The following is a 17,376-nucleotide window of genomic DNA, read 5'->3' on the forward strand; positions in this document are numbered from 1 at the left end:
TATTCCATTCTATTATGAAATGTATTAATTGGTGAAACATCCAGAAAAACCTTTTGTTTGAATCTCTCTTTGCACAAGATTCCTGGCCTTACTGGTAGTCCTTGGAGAAAAATGTGTTTCCTTCTGATTTGTTTGAAAGTTCTACAGTTGCTTCTTTGGGATAAATAAAGCTGTACTGTATTGTGTAATGGTACAGATTTACATTATTGTGAAGTCATTTTCTGTTCTTTTTTATGTCCCAGAAACCAGCTTTCTCCTGGGCAATGCGCAGATTGTGGAGTGGCCTGTAGTGTACAGTAATGACGGATTCTGTAAGCTCTCTGGGTACCACAGGGCCGAAGTCATGCAGAAGAGCAGCACTTGCAGGTAAGAGAACCGCCTCCTCTCCACTCTCCACCTTAATGCCAAATGGTGTAAAGCTAGCATGTGGTTGGGTACGTTTTATTATTTTTTTCTGATGGTTATGGTAGTAGAATATGCCACTGTGTTTTGAAAGCACCACTTTCAGTTTTAATTATGACCCTGTTGTCAATGGGCTGATTTGGAATCAGCTTTGCTGTCCCTAATCATAAATGCTCCTCATTATGTGTAACAAACAATCCCTGTTCCAGGACCAGTGCATATGGATAAGACATTCACACCACCGCTATCATCATGCGCTTACATGGCTCACAGCACCACCAGTGACATGAAAAACAATAGCAACCTACTTATGTCAGGGAATGTCAGGTTTTGGTGCTTAAGGTGGAATTAACTAAAATTGGAGAGCTTGTGGTTGGTTTTTGTTGGCAGAAAAGGATCAGCTACAGATCAGGCCAAAACTGTTCACCTGCTTGTCTATCTTCCTACCACCTTAACCCTCAGCAGGGAGGTAAGGGGAGAGGGAGCATTATTTCTTTCCAGGGGATGTTTTCTCCTCTCATACTCTTAACTTCATTTAATAACTTTATTTGAAGAGCACATTTGTTTTACATGGTACACAATAAAAGCAATAAACATATTGATAAAATAAAGAAATACAGCAGAATAAAGACAACAAACATTGCATAATTAAGTAATACAGGTTGAAATAGTTTTGTATATTTGAAAGCATGTTTAAAAAATGTGTTAAATGCGATATAAATGAGTCAGAGGCTTTTAACTCTTTAAGGTGTGAGATTACAAATACAGTTGTTAATTTAACATTCTGACGCTGATGTAACAGTTACTACTGGCAATCAATGGAAAGCAATGGAGTTCTGACTTTGAATTAAAAATAAATAAATAAACATACAAAAGACCAATTCTTCACAGGGTTAAAATCTGGCTGGGCCAGTGAGGCCCTTTGTTCAAATGCAACCCCCTCACCCCATGTTCCTGCAGTGAGGCCCAGCCCGAACCCATCATGTTCGTCATGGTGACAATGGCTGGATCGACAGCCCCTCTACAGGTGGCCAGAACTGCAGTCCACCTGTCTCAACTGACTCAGTGATGCCACCAAAAATATGCTCCGTCTGGCGTTTGCTCAACACAAAAGTCGATTGCACACTGAGGCCGACAGGCTGTCGTTGCCATGGAGACTCCTGGGAATCGTCGTCCGGGTTCCTAAGTAAAATTATTAAACTGCGCGCGAGTTTTTTTTTTTTTTTTTTTTGGCGGTTCTGGAACGGGAGAGCAGGAAAGTGACAGAACAATTGAAAAGAAGAAGGCGGAGAGAGAACATTCTATTTCAGAGAGCCAAATTTCTCTGTTATTCCAGAAATGTCCCTGAAATACAAGCATTCTCCACTGCATCGCATTAAGCTCTTTTCATCTGCTTCTTGTTCTCTCGCTCTCTCATTAAATCTTAACTTGCTGTCAGGTGAAGAACATAAGCTATGAATTTGGGCCATATTCTGGATGTGCTCTGTCATTTTTAGACACAGGAAAGCCTAGTGGAATGAATCCTGCCATAGCCTTTCTTCCTGAAGATCACTTTGTTTTATAGTCTGGATGGAGCAGTCTGGTGAAATACAGGCTAATTTGTGTGGCATTCTGGGTAATTGTACTGTCCCTAGATCTCAGCGCTGAGGATGAAGGGTTGAGGCCATGATTTTGGTGCTTAAGGAAGCAAAACTGGCACCATGCCCACTCACACGACGAAATGAATTGCAGTTCCCAGTTGCAGTTCCCAAAAATGGGATGAGTCATTTAGCAGAATAGGAGGAACTGCACTATTTCCGAATATAGATATGCATCATTTCCGTTGCAGTGCAGCCAGATGTGCTTAATTGAATACCCAGTTCTTTTTGGAGGAACTCCCAGTTTGATGCCTGTTGTAGCACTGGAGAAGTTGCATGGTGAAGCGGTAGTGTTGACACCGCAGCAGTGATTGGCTGACGCCGATTCGGTACCAGCACCAGGCTTCAATGAATCTCTATGATGTTGTTGCTGTTCTTCAGAATAACTTTTCAGTATCAACTGGACTCAGAGGCACACGGTCATTGAGTGTGAGTGATCTGATGGGGTGGAGATGGGTTAAGGAGCCTGACTCATTCTAAGTCTCTCTCTCTCTCTCTCTCTCTCTCTATCTATCTCTCCCCACACCTCCTTTCTACTCCTCTTTGCTCTCTTTTCATGCAGTTTTATGTACGGCGAGCTTACTGACAAGAAGACAATAGATAAGGTCAGGCGGACCTTTGATAACTATGAGTCCAATTGCTTCGAAGTGCTGCTGTACAAGAAGAACAGTGAGTATTCCATAAGATGTGTGGAGGGTGGAAGTGCATTCATTCCAATGGAGTAACTTGTGGTTTCTGGAGTCTTTAAAAATTTCTTATAGCCTTACAAATCATTGTTTCACCTGCATGGCAGTTGCTAAAATTAACAGAAAGTACTAAGTAAGGATTTGCAGAAATGTCAGTCAAACCTAAGGACAAAACACCATTGGGACTGAACTTAACCCAACTCCAACCCCAGCCCCCCCCCTCCCCCAACCCAGACTCAGAGAAGTCACTCTGTGTGTAAAAAAAAAAATATATATATATATATATATATATATATATATACACCAATTGTTTTAGTTCAATATGTGAAAACACACATTACAAGGATGGCAAGTTCGTTTTCTTCATAGTTTTTACTGTTTCATTCAGACAGCTTTAAGCCTGGTTAGAGGCAAACCTTTTACCGTAGCTTGAAACAATTTTCATGCAGTCTCTTAAAGCACCACATGGGCCTGTCCCCTGATCTTGGTTATCAATAGCTTTAATAACAGTGGCTTCAGGCTAGTTCTGCATTCAAAAAGTTGTTAAATATTTGAAATTGAATAGCATGAGTAATGTTTGGCTGGTGTGTACATGGTACTGCTATTGTATTTGTCCATAAGTATGCGAGAGGGCCTTTAATGCATGCTCCAAATGCTTTCTCTGTGGTTTACTGAATCATGTGACCAAATTTTGACCTCAGACAGGATTTACAACAGGGATCTCTAAATCAGTGCCACAGTGTCTGCTGTTTTTGGTGTTTTACTGATTGAAAGGAAACCACAAAACCCAGGACTGGAGTTTGAGGTCATTGGTGTATAATCTGTCGCTCCAGCAAAGTTTCCGCCCCTCAGAATGCTCTCACGCTCAGGTCACCCCTCTTTCTCTGGTGCAGGGACTCCCATCTGGCTGTACATGCAGATAGCGCCCATCCGGAATGAGAACGACAAGGTCGTCCTGTTCCTCTGCACCTTCAAGGACATCACAGTCTTCAAGCAGCCCATTGAGGATGAGACCACCAAGGGTAAGGCACAACTCTTTCTGCGGGACCCCAAATTCTCCTGGGGGCACAGAGGGTGGGGCCTCCCTGGGAATGTGCTGATCAACTGTGTCTGTGTGATGTCACGGGATAGAAGAGTCTTTGACCTCACTTATTCAGCCACTTGCTTGTGCGCTTGTTTCTTACTCATGCATTTACATCCGCACACTCATTCCTCACTCTTTCACACTCACTTGTTCATTGTCTCACTTCATTAATTCGTTCACTCACTCCACTACTCACTCACTCGCTCACTCATTCACTCACTCACTCAAGTAGGTTGACTGGGCCTGGAGTAAACACCAGTGTTTTTCACTCATTGACTCTGGCGTGGAGTCTGTGTGAGTCCTTAAGGCAATACAAAGCAAAGCAAGGCTTGGCCTGTGAAGACAGATGTGCTATCAGCATCTATCTAAGCAGCAGGAGAAACAGTGACCAAGCACTGTGACTGTCAGGCAGGTTGAGTCCAGACTGAGCCTGTAGGCCTTAAGGTTTCTTGTCTGCAGTCAGCCATGTAAGGTGCTTCTCCTTTGACACAAAAGCTGTCCGTGCCCCCCAATGGTGCTGCAAGATCTGAGTGCCTGTGCAGCTGACAAACAGGTGTGAGGGGTGTAATGTCACAGTGATGTTAAGTTAGGTAAACTCCACTGACATCCCAGCAGCGCGGTGGCAGCAACTGCGTCCGTGGAGACCACGCGTCCGACTTCCATTTCAGTTTCAATTTATTTGTGGGGAGTGTTTTATGGAAAGCTGTCACAAAGACGCTTTACGGAGTGAAAGAGAAGCGCAAAAACAGAGCAAGAGTGAAAACAGAGGGGACTTCGATGACAAGGGATTGTAGGAATAGGTGGTGGATCATGCCACAGGTGGATTGTCACAGTCATGTTCTTCCCTAAAAAAAAAAACAATATCATGACATACAAACCAAAATCAATCACAAGCATAGTCCTCTCTGCCACCACTCTGAAGTATTGTGCAGTCCAGTTACTACAATGTAGGCAGTCTGTCCCTTGTGTGGAATTAACCAATGGATGGGACAAAGGCAGAAATCCTGATGCCATAGAGGTATCGTAATGCCAGTAGAATCACATGTGGATCTAGGAAGCATATTGTCATCCGTCTTGTGCATTCCCTTGTTCCTCATAGCTCCTGTTAAGAAGATGATAATTTTAAGAAAAGAGATATTAGACCAGCACGGCTGTGGTTTGTAGAGAATGTATGCAGGAACATACACACCCAAGCAGTCACTTAAAAGCCATTTATGGCTTAGCGTCTTCCTGAAACCTATGGGGGCACTGTATGTGTTTACCAACCCTGCTGATAATTCAAGCTTAGACCAGCCTTAGAGGGTCAAGCTGGTTTAAGCAGTTTTTTTTTTTTCGACACTTCTAGCTGGTTTTAGCTGGTCGACTAGCTGACCAGACCGTTACCCCAGTTTGTTACCCCCACTTAACTGGCTTTAACCAACTTTGGCCAGCCACAGACCAGCTTTGATCAGCCACAGACCAGCTTTGACCGATTAAGTCTGGCTTAGAATCCCAGCTGGTCTTAGCTGTAATTTTCAGCAAGGATTTCTATGAAAGTAGAAAACCACAGCTGGCACCTACGACTAATCTTTTTATTGCAATTCAGTTTTTTTATTGACGTTTTCGTGCAATGAGGTAAAGGTGATTCAGACAGAGGAGACAGCATGGCGTGGCTTAATAGCTAAACCATGAAATCAATATCAGGGGCTATTAGCCACACAAGCACCTGCAGCTCCTACAACAGCATCATCAAGTGCCTGTTGATTCCTCTCTTGAGCCTGGAAAGAGCCGGGCTGGTAAGATGGATGCTCATTGCTGAAACTGTCAGCCCTGTAGGTCAGCTATCCAATTCTAAAGCCGGGAAATTTCCATCTTTGTTTCACCTCTGGCAGAAAAGCCTAGTGTGGAAATGCAGCTTTTATTAATGTCTAGAGATGCGTGGTCCACGCCGTAGAAGCAGGCTGTCAAGCAGATATGAAATGATAAAGATGGGTAAGACTCGGTCAACGCTGGGGTACTTTTAGCTTAACGAGATTTCTGCTCTGCTGTTGATGAAAGGTCCATTTAAAAACACGCCTACTGTAAATCCTCTAATGTCCTGGTTCTCTTGTTTCTGAAATTCTGCTCTTTATGCTCAATGCATTTGGCCTGCTATATCTGTCTGTCTCGTCTGCTGGCCTAGCTTTCTGTCTGCATGCATCAAATGAGAGCAGTTATGTTGCAACACGAGTGGGTGATTTGAAGCAACCGGTCTTTAACTGGCCATTGTGCTTCTTGTGAACAGTGTCCAATGGAGTCCCAAAGGTTTACTTTTGTGCGCTCCCTGCAAATTATGCTGTGATTCTGTGCAGTGGGGCAGCACACTCCAGCAGGGAGGTCGAATGCCATGGACGTTAATAGACATCTCTACTGCCTGTGCTGCACCCTGCTGGAGAGGGGAGGAATTGCGGCCTGCTGTTACAGGTGGCGATGAGAGAGTGTGTTATATGCAGCACACACTGTAGCAGACGTTTGTGCATGTGCATTTCTTGTTGAGTAGATTGGATTCAAAACATAATGATACCTTATAAAGAGTTAGTAGAAACATGAAATCTAAAGGTTGCTGTTTTTTTCCTGCTGACAATTACAGCACTCAGGAAATCCAGGCAGATTAGTGGCTTAGTTAGTTTAGGACAGCAAATTAAGGTGAAGAATGGTAAAATCTAGGCAATCCCTTCTCTGAGAAGATGAGTCTCCCTGAATTGTCCCCTGCAAAAGACATAATGTTTTATGCTTTGGAGGCTCACTGGACAGGTGGTGTGATGTGATGAAGCTCTGCTCTCGTATGACCTACATTGTCCAGCAGGGTGGATGTGTGCCTTTAAGTGCTGGCTTCCAGTGAATCTGACCCAGCCCAGTGTTGGCTATATGTGCCTGTCTTGCACACGCACCCGCTGAAAAAGTGCGCGGGGCCAGCGGTGCTGTGGTGGCCCCTGATGGCGAAATGGGGCGTCCGTTGGGTTGGGGGGGCGAGGGAGGGAGGGGGTAGGGAGGAAGGTGTATCTATGGAAAACATGACCTAATTTTCTTGGGACTGCGTGGACTTGGAGGTCACGTGTCACCCCCCCCCCCCCCCTCGTCTTGCTGTTCTTTCCTCTTGGCTGCTCTGCGCAGCAGGGGGCCTCATTTTTAAAGGCATGGTGGGGGCGAGGGCCGACTCTGCCCTCGGGCTGATCTGCTGCTTAGAGAGCCGCGGTGCTTTTTGGGTTAATGGCGCGAGGGATGGAGGGCTCCTCCTTTGTCCGCACCTCCTCGGAGCCCGGATCTGGACTGCTGTTTCTCTCCCGCTGTTCTCCACGCGCCTTTTCCAACTGGGTGCTCATGGGTCCTACAGCGAAGTGCTGTAATGGACCCCATATACAGAGGCCTTTCCACCTGGACTGCTTGGGGGTTAGGACAGGATATGTCTAGACTGCCCTTGTGTTCCTAGAACTCTCGAGAGCTGCAGAACGGCACGTAATTGGCCGGCCGGATCGACCCTTGCCATTGGCTGCCATGCTGGGCTAGCGTGCGGTCTCCGTGCATCTGCATTTAAAGAGCCTGAGAGCCGAGCCCGGCCGGCTGCACTCACCCCAACGGCTCAAAGATCTGTGAGCGGCTCAATCAACCGGCAAAGCTTGCCATCTGTGCCAGGGCTCCGGTTGAGAGGATACTTTTAAAGAAGTGTTACTTAAGTGTAAATGAGAGCTGTCGTGCATTTAGCTGAGCCTGAATTTGGACAACCATATCCCCACCTAGGTAGTAAGACCATTGGCCAGCAAAGGAGGAGAAACACACCTAGACCATATTGTAGTTCAGGGTATACACGCCCTTGGAGCTGCGACTGTGAACGTCATTGTCTTCTGGCCCCCATATGCTGCTTCATCGCGTGCATAGCCTGAGGGAGCGCAGCAGGTCTGCGAGCTGTTATTAGCCCCGTCCCGCCAATCGCCACGCTTGGCCGATCTGCCCTCCTTCGTCTTTGCATGATTTCATTTGCCCAGATGCTTCTTGGGTGCTGTGGAATCATAAGAATAATGGAGGCGTGGAATAATAAACAGGCAGGAGGAGGGGCAGGGGGAGGGGCAGCACATATTGAAGTGAGTGTTTTTTTTCTCGCCTTGTTTTTGCGCAGTCTCATTTGCGTGAGAAGCGAATCGACGCGGAACCGGGCGCTCGCGTTGCCGGGACGTGCCCGGCGTCGGTCTCTGCGGGCGCGCCTCACGGGGGGAGCGCTGTCACGGCCTCTCACGTCTTCCGCTCGACCCCCAGGCGACCGCGTTCGCATTTCAAACAAGAATCGAGCCTCACAGAAAACTTCTCTTCTTTTAAAATATAATGAGGGGCGCCTCTCATCAAAGGAAGCTCCCAGCTGGATTTCCGTGTCTCTTTCTCCCAGGACAATAACCCTTTTCATTTCAAAGATATACAATGTACTTATACCCTTATTAGTTCTCTGGGGCATTGCTAGTTTTTGAGTGCTTGTGGGATGGGGGGCTTGGGTTTGCTGGGTGGGGATTTTGTTGTTGTTCTGACTGCTGTGGTCAGCTTTGTTGCCTGACTGGCAGTGGAGGAAAACAAAAAGTGGCGTGACGAGAACTAGTTGAACACAAAGAAGCTATGGTTGGATTGAGGGCTGAGCTGGAAGTGAAGGTTATGGGCAGAACCTTAAGCCTCTTGTAAATGGGCATTCTCATCTGTGTTAGGAAAGTGAGGCACTGCAACCCCTAAAATTGGTAGCACCACCAATGACTAAATGATTTTGTGCCAATCGTAGTGTTCTGCTGTAGAGGCTAAACCAGTCATTGATTGAGAACACATGGTAGCTCCACCCGTTTTGGGGTTTGCTAACCTCTCTTTCCCGTTCTTGTTTTCATCTGGGGGTTGGGGGCACTGTAAGGAGCTGTTTGCCACAGGGGTGGTGAGTTGGATCATGCTTGTAATGCAGCTACTCAGCGCGCTTTGTTGTTTGGGCAGGATGGACCAAGTTTGCGCGGCTGACGCGGGCACTGACCAACAGCCGCGGCACCCTACAGCAGCTCACGCCCATGAACAGGGCGGAGGTCTGCCACAAGCCCTCACGCCTGGCCGAGGTCAGTATCTCCCTCTCACACTCACGCGTGTGCACACAATCACAGTCACATACATACACAGACTCGCACACATGCACACACGCACACATACATGCACACATGCACACACACAAACACACACTCACGAGCGTGCGCACACCCACCCACACATGCACGCACACACACGCACACACACAATTAGGCACAATAAGTCTGCCATGAGCCCTCTCGTCTGGCTGAGGTCAGTATCTGCCTCTCACATGTACACACATGCACACACACTCACACACACACACGCACACACATGCACACACACACACACGCCACACAACACACACACACACACACACACACAGACGCACACATGCACACACACACTCACAAACACTATAAGATACTCAGCTAAATGCTCCTCATAAACAGTGAAGTGAATCAGGGAGTGAATACCGTGGCCTCATATACACTACCTTAGGGTAACTAAAAATACCTCACAGTGAGTTCTCCAAGTCCTACATCTATTCCACTGCATATGGTACTGTTTTCTTAGACAGCTGAGCTGCAGCAGCTCCAGTACATTAATCAGAGCACAGTCACACCTCAGCTCAATCACAGACTGCTGTAAGTTTGTCAGGGTTTGCATAAACGCCATCTCAATCCAGTCAATTCCGGAAATGAATTGAAACTGAAGTCGTGAATTGAAAAATATCCATTAGTTTAATGAGGAGTTTTCATTTGCAGTTTTTTTGCAGTTGCGTATATTTTTCAAAAAAGGGGGTGGGTGGCAGGGGTGGACTGAAGTGCTGTGATTTTGCCACTGGAGGCAGAGTTCAGCTTAGGCTGTAACAGAAAGACCATGAATACAGTATGAGAGGAGCAGTACTTTGAATGCCAAACCACAATGAGAGCCATCAATCCCTAATAGTGCTTCCCCTAACCCTTCACTTGCTCTCTCTCTCTCTGTCTCGCTCTCTCTCACTCTCTCACACACACACGCACACACATACTCGCACACGCACAGACACATACAAACATACGCACAAACACACACATGTGCACACACGCACTCACACAAAAACACACACACACACACACACACACACACACACACAAAAACACAGACACACCTATGAACACTGACACACACTGCTGTGACTCTTATTCACAGTATTGCTGAGCTTCCAATCTGTCTAATTGGATTTGATTATATTTGCCCTATTCTGACATAGAGTGAAAAAGAGTGTTCTGTGTGTGTCTGGAGGAATCCTAATGACCTGTTTCTTCCTGGGACTTGTCCTGTTGCTTATATTCACACTGGAAGGTCTTTAATATTGCGCACAGGGGATTTAGAACGAGAGTCTTTGCCTTTCTTCTCCTCTACCTCCTATCTGTCTCTACCTCTTTCTCCGTAGGGTATCTGATAAGATCAGGCATCCAGGTCGTTTACTTTAATGGAAACACACACAGGCGCTGTAGTACATAGCGGGGCACATAACTGGTTATAGTGTCACCCGGGGGGGAAGGTGTCAGTTAAAAGAACAGGTTAAAAAAACACAAGGCCCAACAAACAGAAAACCCTGACAATCATCCAAGTCACTTCTGTTTTTTATGTGTCTCCATTAAAACATAAAAATCTCTATATCTCTCTTTCTCTCACTCTCTCTTCTCTCTCTCTCTCTCACTTTCTCCCCCTCTCACTCTCTCTCTCTCTGTCACTCTCTCTGTCACTCCCTCTTCTCTCTCTCTCTCTCTCTCTCTCTCTCTCTCTCTCTCTCTCTCTGTAACCCCCAGGCTCTTCAGCTGGGCTCAGACATCCTGCCCCAGTACAAGCAGGAGGCGCCCAAGACGCCCCCCCCACATCATTCTGCACTACTGCGCCTTCAAGACCACCTGGGACTGGATCATCCTCATCCTCACCTTCTACACGGCCATCATGGTGCCCTACAACGTGTCTTTCAAGACCAGGCAGAACAGCATCGCCTGGCTGGTGGTAGACAGCGTGGTGGACGTCATCTTCCTGGTGGACATCGTACTCAACTTCCACACCACCTTCGTTGGGCCGGGAGGCGAGGTCATCTCCGACCCCAAGCTGATCCGCATGAACTACCTGAAGACCTGGTTCGTCATTGACCTGCTGTCCTGCCTGCCCTATGACATCATCAATGCCTTTGAGAATGTGGACGAGGTAGGCCAGAAGCCTTGTTTCTTTTTAAATGACTGCGTGGAAAACATATATGTGAGAAGCCAGTGGAAGGGAATAGAGGCTGGACCTGTGGGACTCATATGTTTCTGAGGTTGTGTTTTCTGTTGGACATTGGCCTCCAGTCATAAGGAACCATTTTACATTCCTTTCATTAGACCTCCTCTGACAGTGAAGAGGAACCGGCTTTCTGTGACCAGTGTTGTCTAATCAACACATTGATGGTTTGTTTTTTTCCCCTTATCCTACTGGCACATGGTGTTAATTAGAGTTCCAAATCACCTTGATGTGCGCTGGAGTGACCCTCAGAGGTCATTTTCTTCTGTGCATGTGTTTGTATTGATTGTCTTCTTAGGCCTGAGGATGCAGGGAGGGAGGGTCATGGGCTCGTAGGGTCCACAATTTACGTTTTTTCATTACGTGCACTGTTAGTGCCGATGCCATTGATTGGCCGGCGAGGCTATGCGGTGGTCAGTGATGCATGACGTCAATTAAATCAGAGACTGACTTTTGGGTTGGATCCTCAGTATGAGCTTGTTGAGTATGAGCTTATTCCTTGCTAGAACATATCAGATCTGAATTCCACTGGAAGAGTTCAGTCATGACATAGGAATTGGTCTTTGTGGTTCTGACATGGGGACCACTCGGTCCAGCCATGACACAGGAACCAGTCATTCCAGTCATGATACAGGGATAAGTCATTCTAGTCTTGAGACAGAGATCAAGTCATTCTGGTCATGAAACAGGGATCAGTCATTCTCCTGCCATAGCAAGCAGTATCAATTTAGTAAATTGCCCCCTGAAACACCTGTATAGAAATGCATACATATTGTGATGTCAGCAACTGAGGTCAGCATCTGTTGCTGTTCAATTGGTACCTTGAAAAGAAAATCAAGACAAATCAAGACAGATATCATGTGAAGGGGCTGCCAATCATCTGCATCTGACGCTGTAGGGGGCTGTGGCTTGACTCATCTGGTTAAAGCTCTGTCCCAGTGTGTGGGTGGGCTCTATGTTCTGGTATTTAATATGGACTGTACCAGTGCCGTGTAGGGTGGTGCATAATGGACCGTAGCATTACCGGTGGAGGGAGAATCCTTGGTCAGCAGGACATGCAACATCAAGCAACAAGCAATCCCCTGTTGTCATTCAGGGGCTCGCAGTTTGCCAGCACATTCTACGCATGAAGTGTTCTCCTTTAACTCATGGTGTGTATGCTTAACTGTTAGCCTGTTAGAAACAGCAGCTTCACTTAACGTTTCACAGAAAAGCCAGTGCTTGTCTGCACCATCCCGAATTGACAGAAAGTTGCTGCCTCTGCACAAACGCACACAATTTGGCCACTCCAAACTGAGAGAAAATAGCAAACGTGAAAGATAGAAAGCTTTTGGCGGGATTTGCGGTGCAGCCCATAGACTGCGTGGGTCTCAAGCCATATCCTGCGTCCCCTCAGACAGTTGGGGGTTCAATCTCCTGCTATGACACCGTCTGAGCTGTGATGTCTTTTGCATCCTTTATCGGCTTTACTTTCTCCCGGTCTGAATAACACAAAAATATGAAAGGAGGGGGGAATGTCTCCTTTTTTAAGGAAATGTTCCTTAGAAAAGCTATAGGTTAGTGTACATTATAAACATGTGAAACATGTTTGCAGCCATTGGTACAATAAAATGGGTTTACGAGAGTTTCTTAGACCAAAATCCCCCTATGCTTCCTTTAAGGTCTGCGAGTAGAAAACCCCCATGATGTTATCCAGTTGTTTTCCAGCAATGTAAAGAAGATGAGATCATGCTGCCTCACTCTTCTTCATAATCCATTTTTCCTGGGTATTCAGTGTGTCATTTGTCAAGTTCTCTGACCTCTGACAGTGGGGCCTTTAACCGTTGCTTTTGCATGTATGTGCGTGTGTGTGTGTGTGTGTTTGCGTGTGCGTGTGCGTGTGTGTGTGTCTGAGTATGGGTGTGTGTGTGTGTGTGTGTGTGTATGCACGTGTCTGTGTGTGTGTATATGGGGGATGGGGGTTGAGTGTTCTAGTGTATGCCTCACCCCAGCAGGTAGCACTGATTGAGATGCTTCATAAACGAAAGCCATTATTATCGATGTTCTATTTTATTGAAGACCAGATGCAAGCAGCCTAATGGGAACAAAGTGTACATTTCCCAGTGTACAATGGAGTGGCCAAACTGCATCTTTAACTCATTTTTTGCCAATGGGCAGCAACAGATGAGTGTTTAGGTCTGTAAGGAGCCAGTTTAATCTGGCTCATTCTCTTTTGCTGACATGCAGATGCTGAGATGGTAATCATGCATCTGCAAATAGGACCAGTGCTACACTGAAGTACGCCAATGCTTATGAATAAACAAGAGCTCAATCTTTTCAAGCCAAACACTTTTGAACATTTTTCAGTAGCGGTGCGTCTTCCCTCCTCTGTGGCATTAACTGATGGTAGGCACAATCCACATATGCTACTTATATCACGCTAAGTTCTGGTAACTGATTTCTTTGTGCAGGCATAGGTATAAGGTACATACTTCAAGTAGCACAGCAGTGTGTTCTCAAGTGCGAGACCCGTTTCTCATGCGTCAGTTCAATCGTTTCCTAGGTTACTTGAGTTACTGGGGTGCAAGCCTTGGCAACAATGGAATCCACGAAGCTGCTAAAATTGCACAGAGGAAAGGGCTCAATAAAGTGATGCTTCTCAGCAATGCAGAACCAGTCCTATTACTAAATCAATCCTGCTCCACTTAGAATGCCATATACCAGAGCCTTGTGGCATCCATCAGACTGCAGGCAGGGTCTTGATTTGCTGAGGCTATTGAAATTTCGCTGCTGGGTGCGTGTAAGCAAGGATCTAAAGCATCAGTACTTTGGCCTAGCGGTTTTCACTATCATCAGTTGTAACCAAGATAATAATCAAGAAAAACCAAGGCAACCCTCATGCAATTACCTAAGCATGCATAAAGCACTTTAAATGCTAAAGCTATAACACTGTAAAATGGCGCATACTACAGGCCTCACTTAAACTGTCCACGAAAACCATAATTCCTCGATCTTTCCAGCTTCACAGGAAATGCAGTACAAAGCTTTTAATGGACAGGAGACAGATCAGGTCACAGATTTTCTTTACCTTTCAGCTTGGACAGCTGATGGATAGGGAAAATTGGTTAACTCTTAAGAATTAGCAAAATAAAAAATAAAAATGTAATGTTCGGTTTGGATCTTCAATAAAGGATCTCTCACAACCTGTTAACCATAACCAGACTCCTGCCAAGGAAACTATCCACCTCACCTGTTTATATTTGGTCTACAGGTGTTACTAACATAACACCGATGTCATAATAATTTCTAATGGAGGCTGAAAGCAGTATTGGACAGCTGAATTCCAGCAATTGTCATAGCCCCATTCCTAATCAATGTTATTGATTTGCTTAGTGGAAGAACCTTTCCTGACCATTTAAAATCTATCCATTGACAACTTGAAGGGAACGACAACTTTCGGACATCTTAAATGCATCATAAATATAACTTAAGGTCAGGCTGATGTCAACTTAAAAATGACTGAAAGACACTTTACATACGACATAAGGCAAATTGAAGATGCCTTAGGAGCAGTGTGAAGGCAATTTAAAGACAACTTAAGACAACCTACGGACAGCTTGGGGGTAATTCAGCGGGATAACACTGCAATACTATTTGGCTGGAGCAGTGGTGGTTTCTGTGTGTAGATGGTTGGGGAATCACTGCTACCAAGGCAGCACCAGTAGACCTTCACCTGTGGTCCTGTCTGAGCCTTGATGCTAACGTTACCAAAGACTGGACCTGCTCCCAGTGCATTTCATTTAGAAGAGATCAAGTGTCCAGATTGCTTAGTGTGAGGCATCTGTTCCCAGTCCCTTTAATCAGGAGCCAGTCAGCACCGGAGTCACATCACCTTCTGGGTGGAGGAGGGTAGTGGGGGGTTTGTTTGGCCCTTGCTCAGTTCCCCTGTTTTAAAAGTCAAAAAATCTTCTTTCCCTCACAATATTTTCTCCCCCACAAACTCTGCTCTGGACTATTAAGCAGACAATCAGGCTCAACCCTGACACTAAATATCCATTGATGTGTAACACTTTCAAAAATTCATCCCGATGTGGAAGAAGAAGAAGAAGAGGCTTTATTGCAAAGAACAGTGCATTTTTACAGTGTTTTTTCAAGGGGGTCTGACATTTTTCTACTCTGCGCAGGAAGCCTTTCCCCTCCTATGCATGACTGATCTAATTTAAATGACAATAGATTTATAGGTTCCTTAACAAGCTACTTTGTAGCATTTCAATGGTGAGACATCACTTAAGGCAGCAGCACAAGGTAGCATTTGTAGAGAAAATGGAGTGATTCTTCCACTGAAGTTCAGGCTTTTGTTGATAGAGTTCTGGAACAATAAAATGTGTCTTTCCTGTATGACTCATACAGTGTACAGTGTACCACATGGTTTGTGAAAAACAATTTTAAAAATATGAATCATTTGAGATGAAACAGAATCTATAGCCATATCTATAGCCTCTGGGGCTGTTGACACAACAGAATGCATAATTTCAGTGGAGAATCATGGAGAAAATTCCAAGCTTCTTACCAGTGTAGGCTACACTTCAGAGAGGAAATGGAGGGAGAGAGAGGGGGAGGGACAATCAATGGAGCCTGTGCTGTTGATCACCTTGTCATGTCCATACACTTTGCATTCTTACCATCAGGCAAAATAAGCTCCCCTTAAAAGGGCAGCTCACTTTGTGTGTTTTTAAAAATATTATTGCAGTTTTATTGTATTTTTTTTCATTTATTTCCAGATATGTAGGCCAATCAGAAATTTACAATAAATCTGGAATAATATTTTCAAAAACCCTGAAAGTGTGTTGTCCCTTCAAAGAAGGCTTATTTTGTGTGTTTGTTAGAGCAGTACCTGTCCCATATTTGACAGATATAGGGCATTTGGGAATTATAGTTTAAAGCAAGAAAATGTATTTCAAGCTGTTTCTGTTACAGTGACATTATGTTCCCAGTGTTTTTACAAATGAACATATGTTTTTTTGTAATATTCTTTTTCACAAAAAATAAAATAAATGTCAGATTCATATTGTCCCTGTGTAAAAAATATAATTCTCAAAAGACACAAGACACAAGACACAATCCCACAGACCCATATAATAATGTTGATATAGGAAGCTGCACCACAATTTCCTTGAGCACAGCAGTCTCAAGTTCTTTGTGCCACACCAATAGTTCTGACTGAAAATAAGATGAAATGTTATATTGGAAGAATAAATGGATAATATAGACATGTACAATTGCTGGAGGCATAACACCACTATACAAGCTCACTTTGAAGTTACTTAAGTTTATCTTCTTGCTTTAGACCAGGGGTTTAAAAGTAAGAAAATATACTTTTATGATCCAGGGACCCCCAACCAGACTGAATGGCATCCAGGGCACCCCATCAGAAGTTGAGAAGATTTATACAAAAAGGTTTCTTAAAGATCACAGTCAGGGGAGGGGGCTTCAGATTCTGACAGAAGAGTGGGGGGGCATGGGGGTTTTGATTGTGATTAAAAATGGGGGGGTGGATGGGATAGGAATTTGTGCCTATGTGTCAGCCTATGAAACCTATGCAGATATCTTAAATATTTTTCATAGCACACAAAAGCTGTTGGGGCCAATCAAAAACATGCACTATAGCTTTTTTAAAGCCAGAAAGTGAACTATCATTTTAAAATGCCTCTAGTTTTAGGTGGTACTGATACTGGTACTGATTTTTCTGTGTTTCACTACACTGGGGCTGATTACAAATTGTCCTCAGCTATGCATGCAATGCCTTCACTGTCCATGGTCCTGAAGGCCTCCCAGACTTTGGGAGAGAACAGGAAGATCTGGCAGTGGCAGTAGGGAAAAAGAGCTCTCTCTACTCCTTGGCACATCGCATCCTGATAGTCGTACTTTTCTTTGCCTTGTGGCTTTGGTTCCTCAGATCTTAGCTGAGACTAACTACATCCTTTCTCATACAGCTGTGTTAAAGTAGTTTTTAAACTTTTCAATGCAATTTCCTGCAGCACCAAGAAAATTGCCACAAACCATTTTTTATAGCTTTGGGCTGTTTTCCCCCCATCCCTCCCTGTCTTTTGAATCATCTGTTTGTGGGCTACTTGGCACTGAAGTGGGGCGTTTGGAGACAGCGCGTCATACTCCAGAGGTGATGTCACCATGACCGGCCCCCTGTACTAAGACTCCCCCAGGAGATTTGTGCACACACCACTGAGCCGGGAGCCACATGCGTGCT

General features: G+C 45.1%; 1 protein-coding gene across 1 annotated transcript in view; it reads left to right on the plus strand.

Moving 5' to 3' along the window:
- LOC118229009 (potassium voltage-gated channel subfamily H member 5-like) overlaps window positions 1–17,376 on the plus strand; it is a 100,550-nt gene that overhangs the window by 16,593 nt on the left and 66,581 nt on the right. Inside the window, 6 exon segments of the mRNA XM_035420622.1 lie at window positions 243–366; window positions 2,602–2,708; window positions 3,619–3,747; window positions 8,784–8,899; window positions 10,667–10,723; window positions 10,725–11,060. Coding sequence (XP_035276513.1) covers window positions 243–366; window positions 2,602–2,708; window positions 3,619–3,747; window positions 8,784–8,899; window positions 10,667–10,723; window positions 10,725–11,060 — 869 coding nt within the window.

This window comes from Anguilla anguilla, chromosome 6, assembly GCF_013347855.1.
Source record: "Anguilla anguilla isolate fAngAng1 chromosome 6, fAngAng1.pri, whole genome shotgun sequence".
Classification (NCBI taxonomy): Eukaryota; Metazoa; Chordata; class Actinopteri; order Anguilliformes; family Anguillidae; genus Anguilla; species Anguilla anguilla.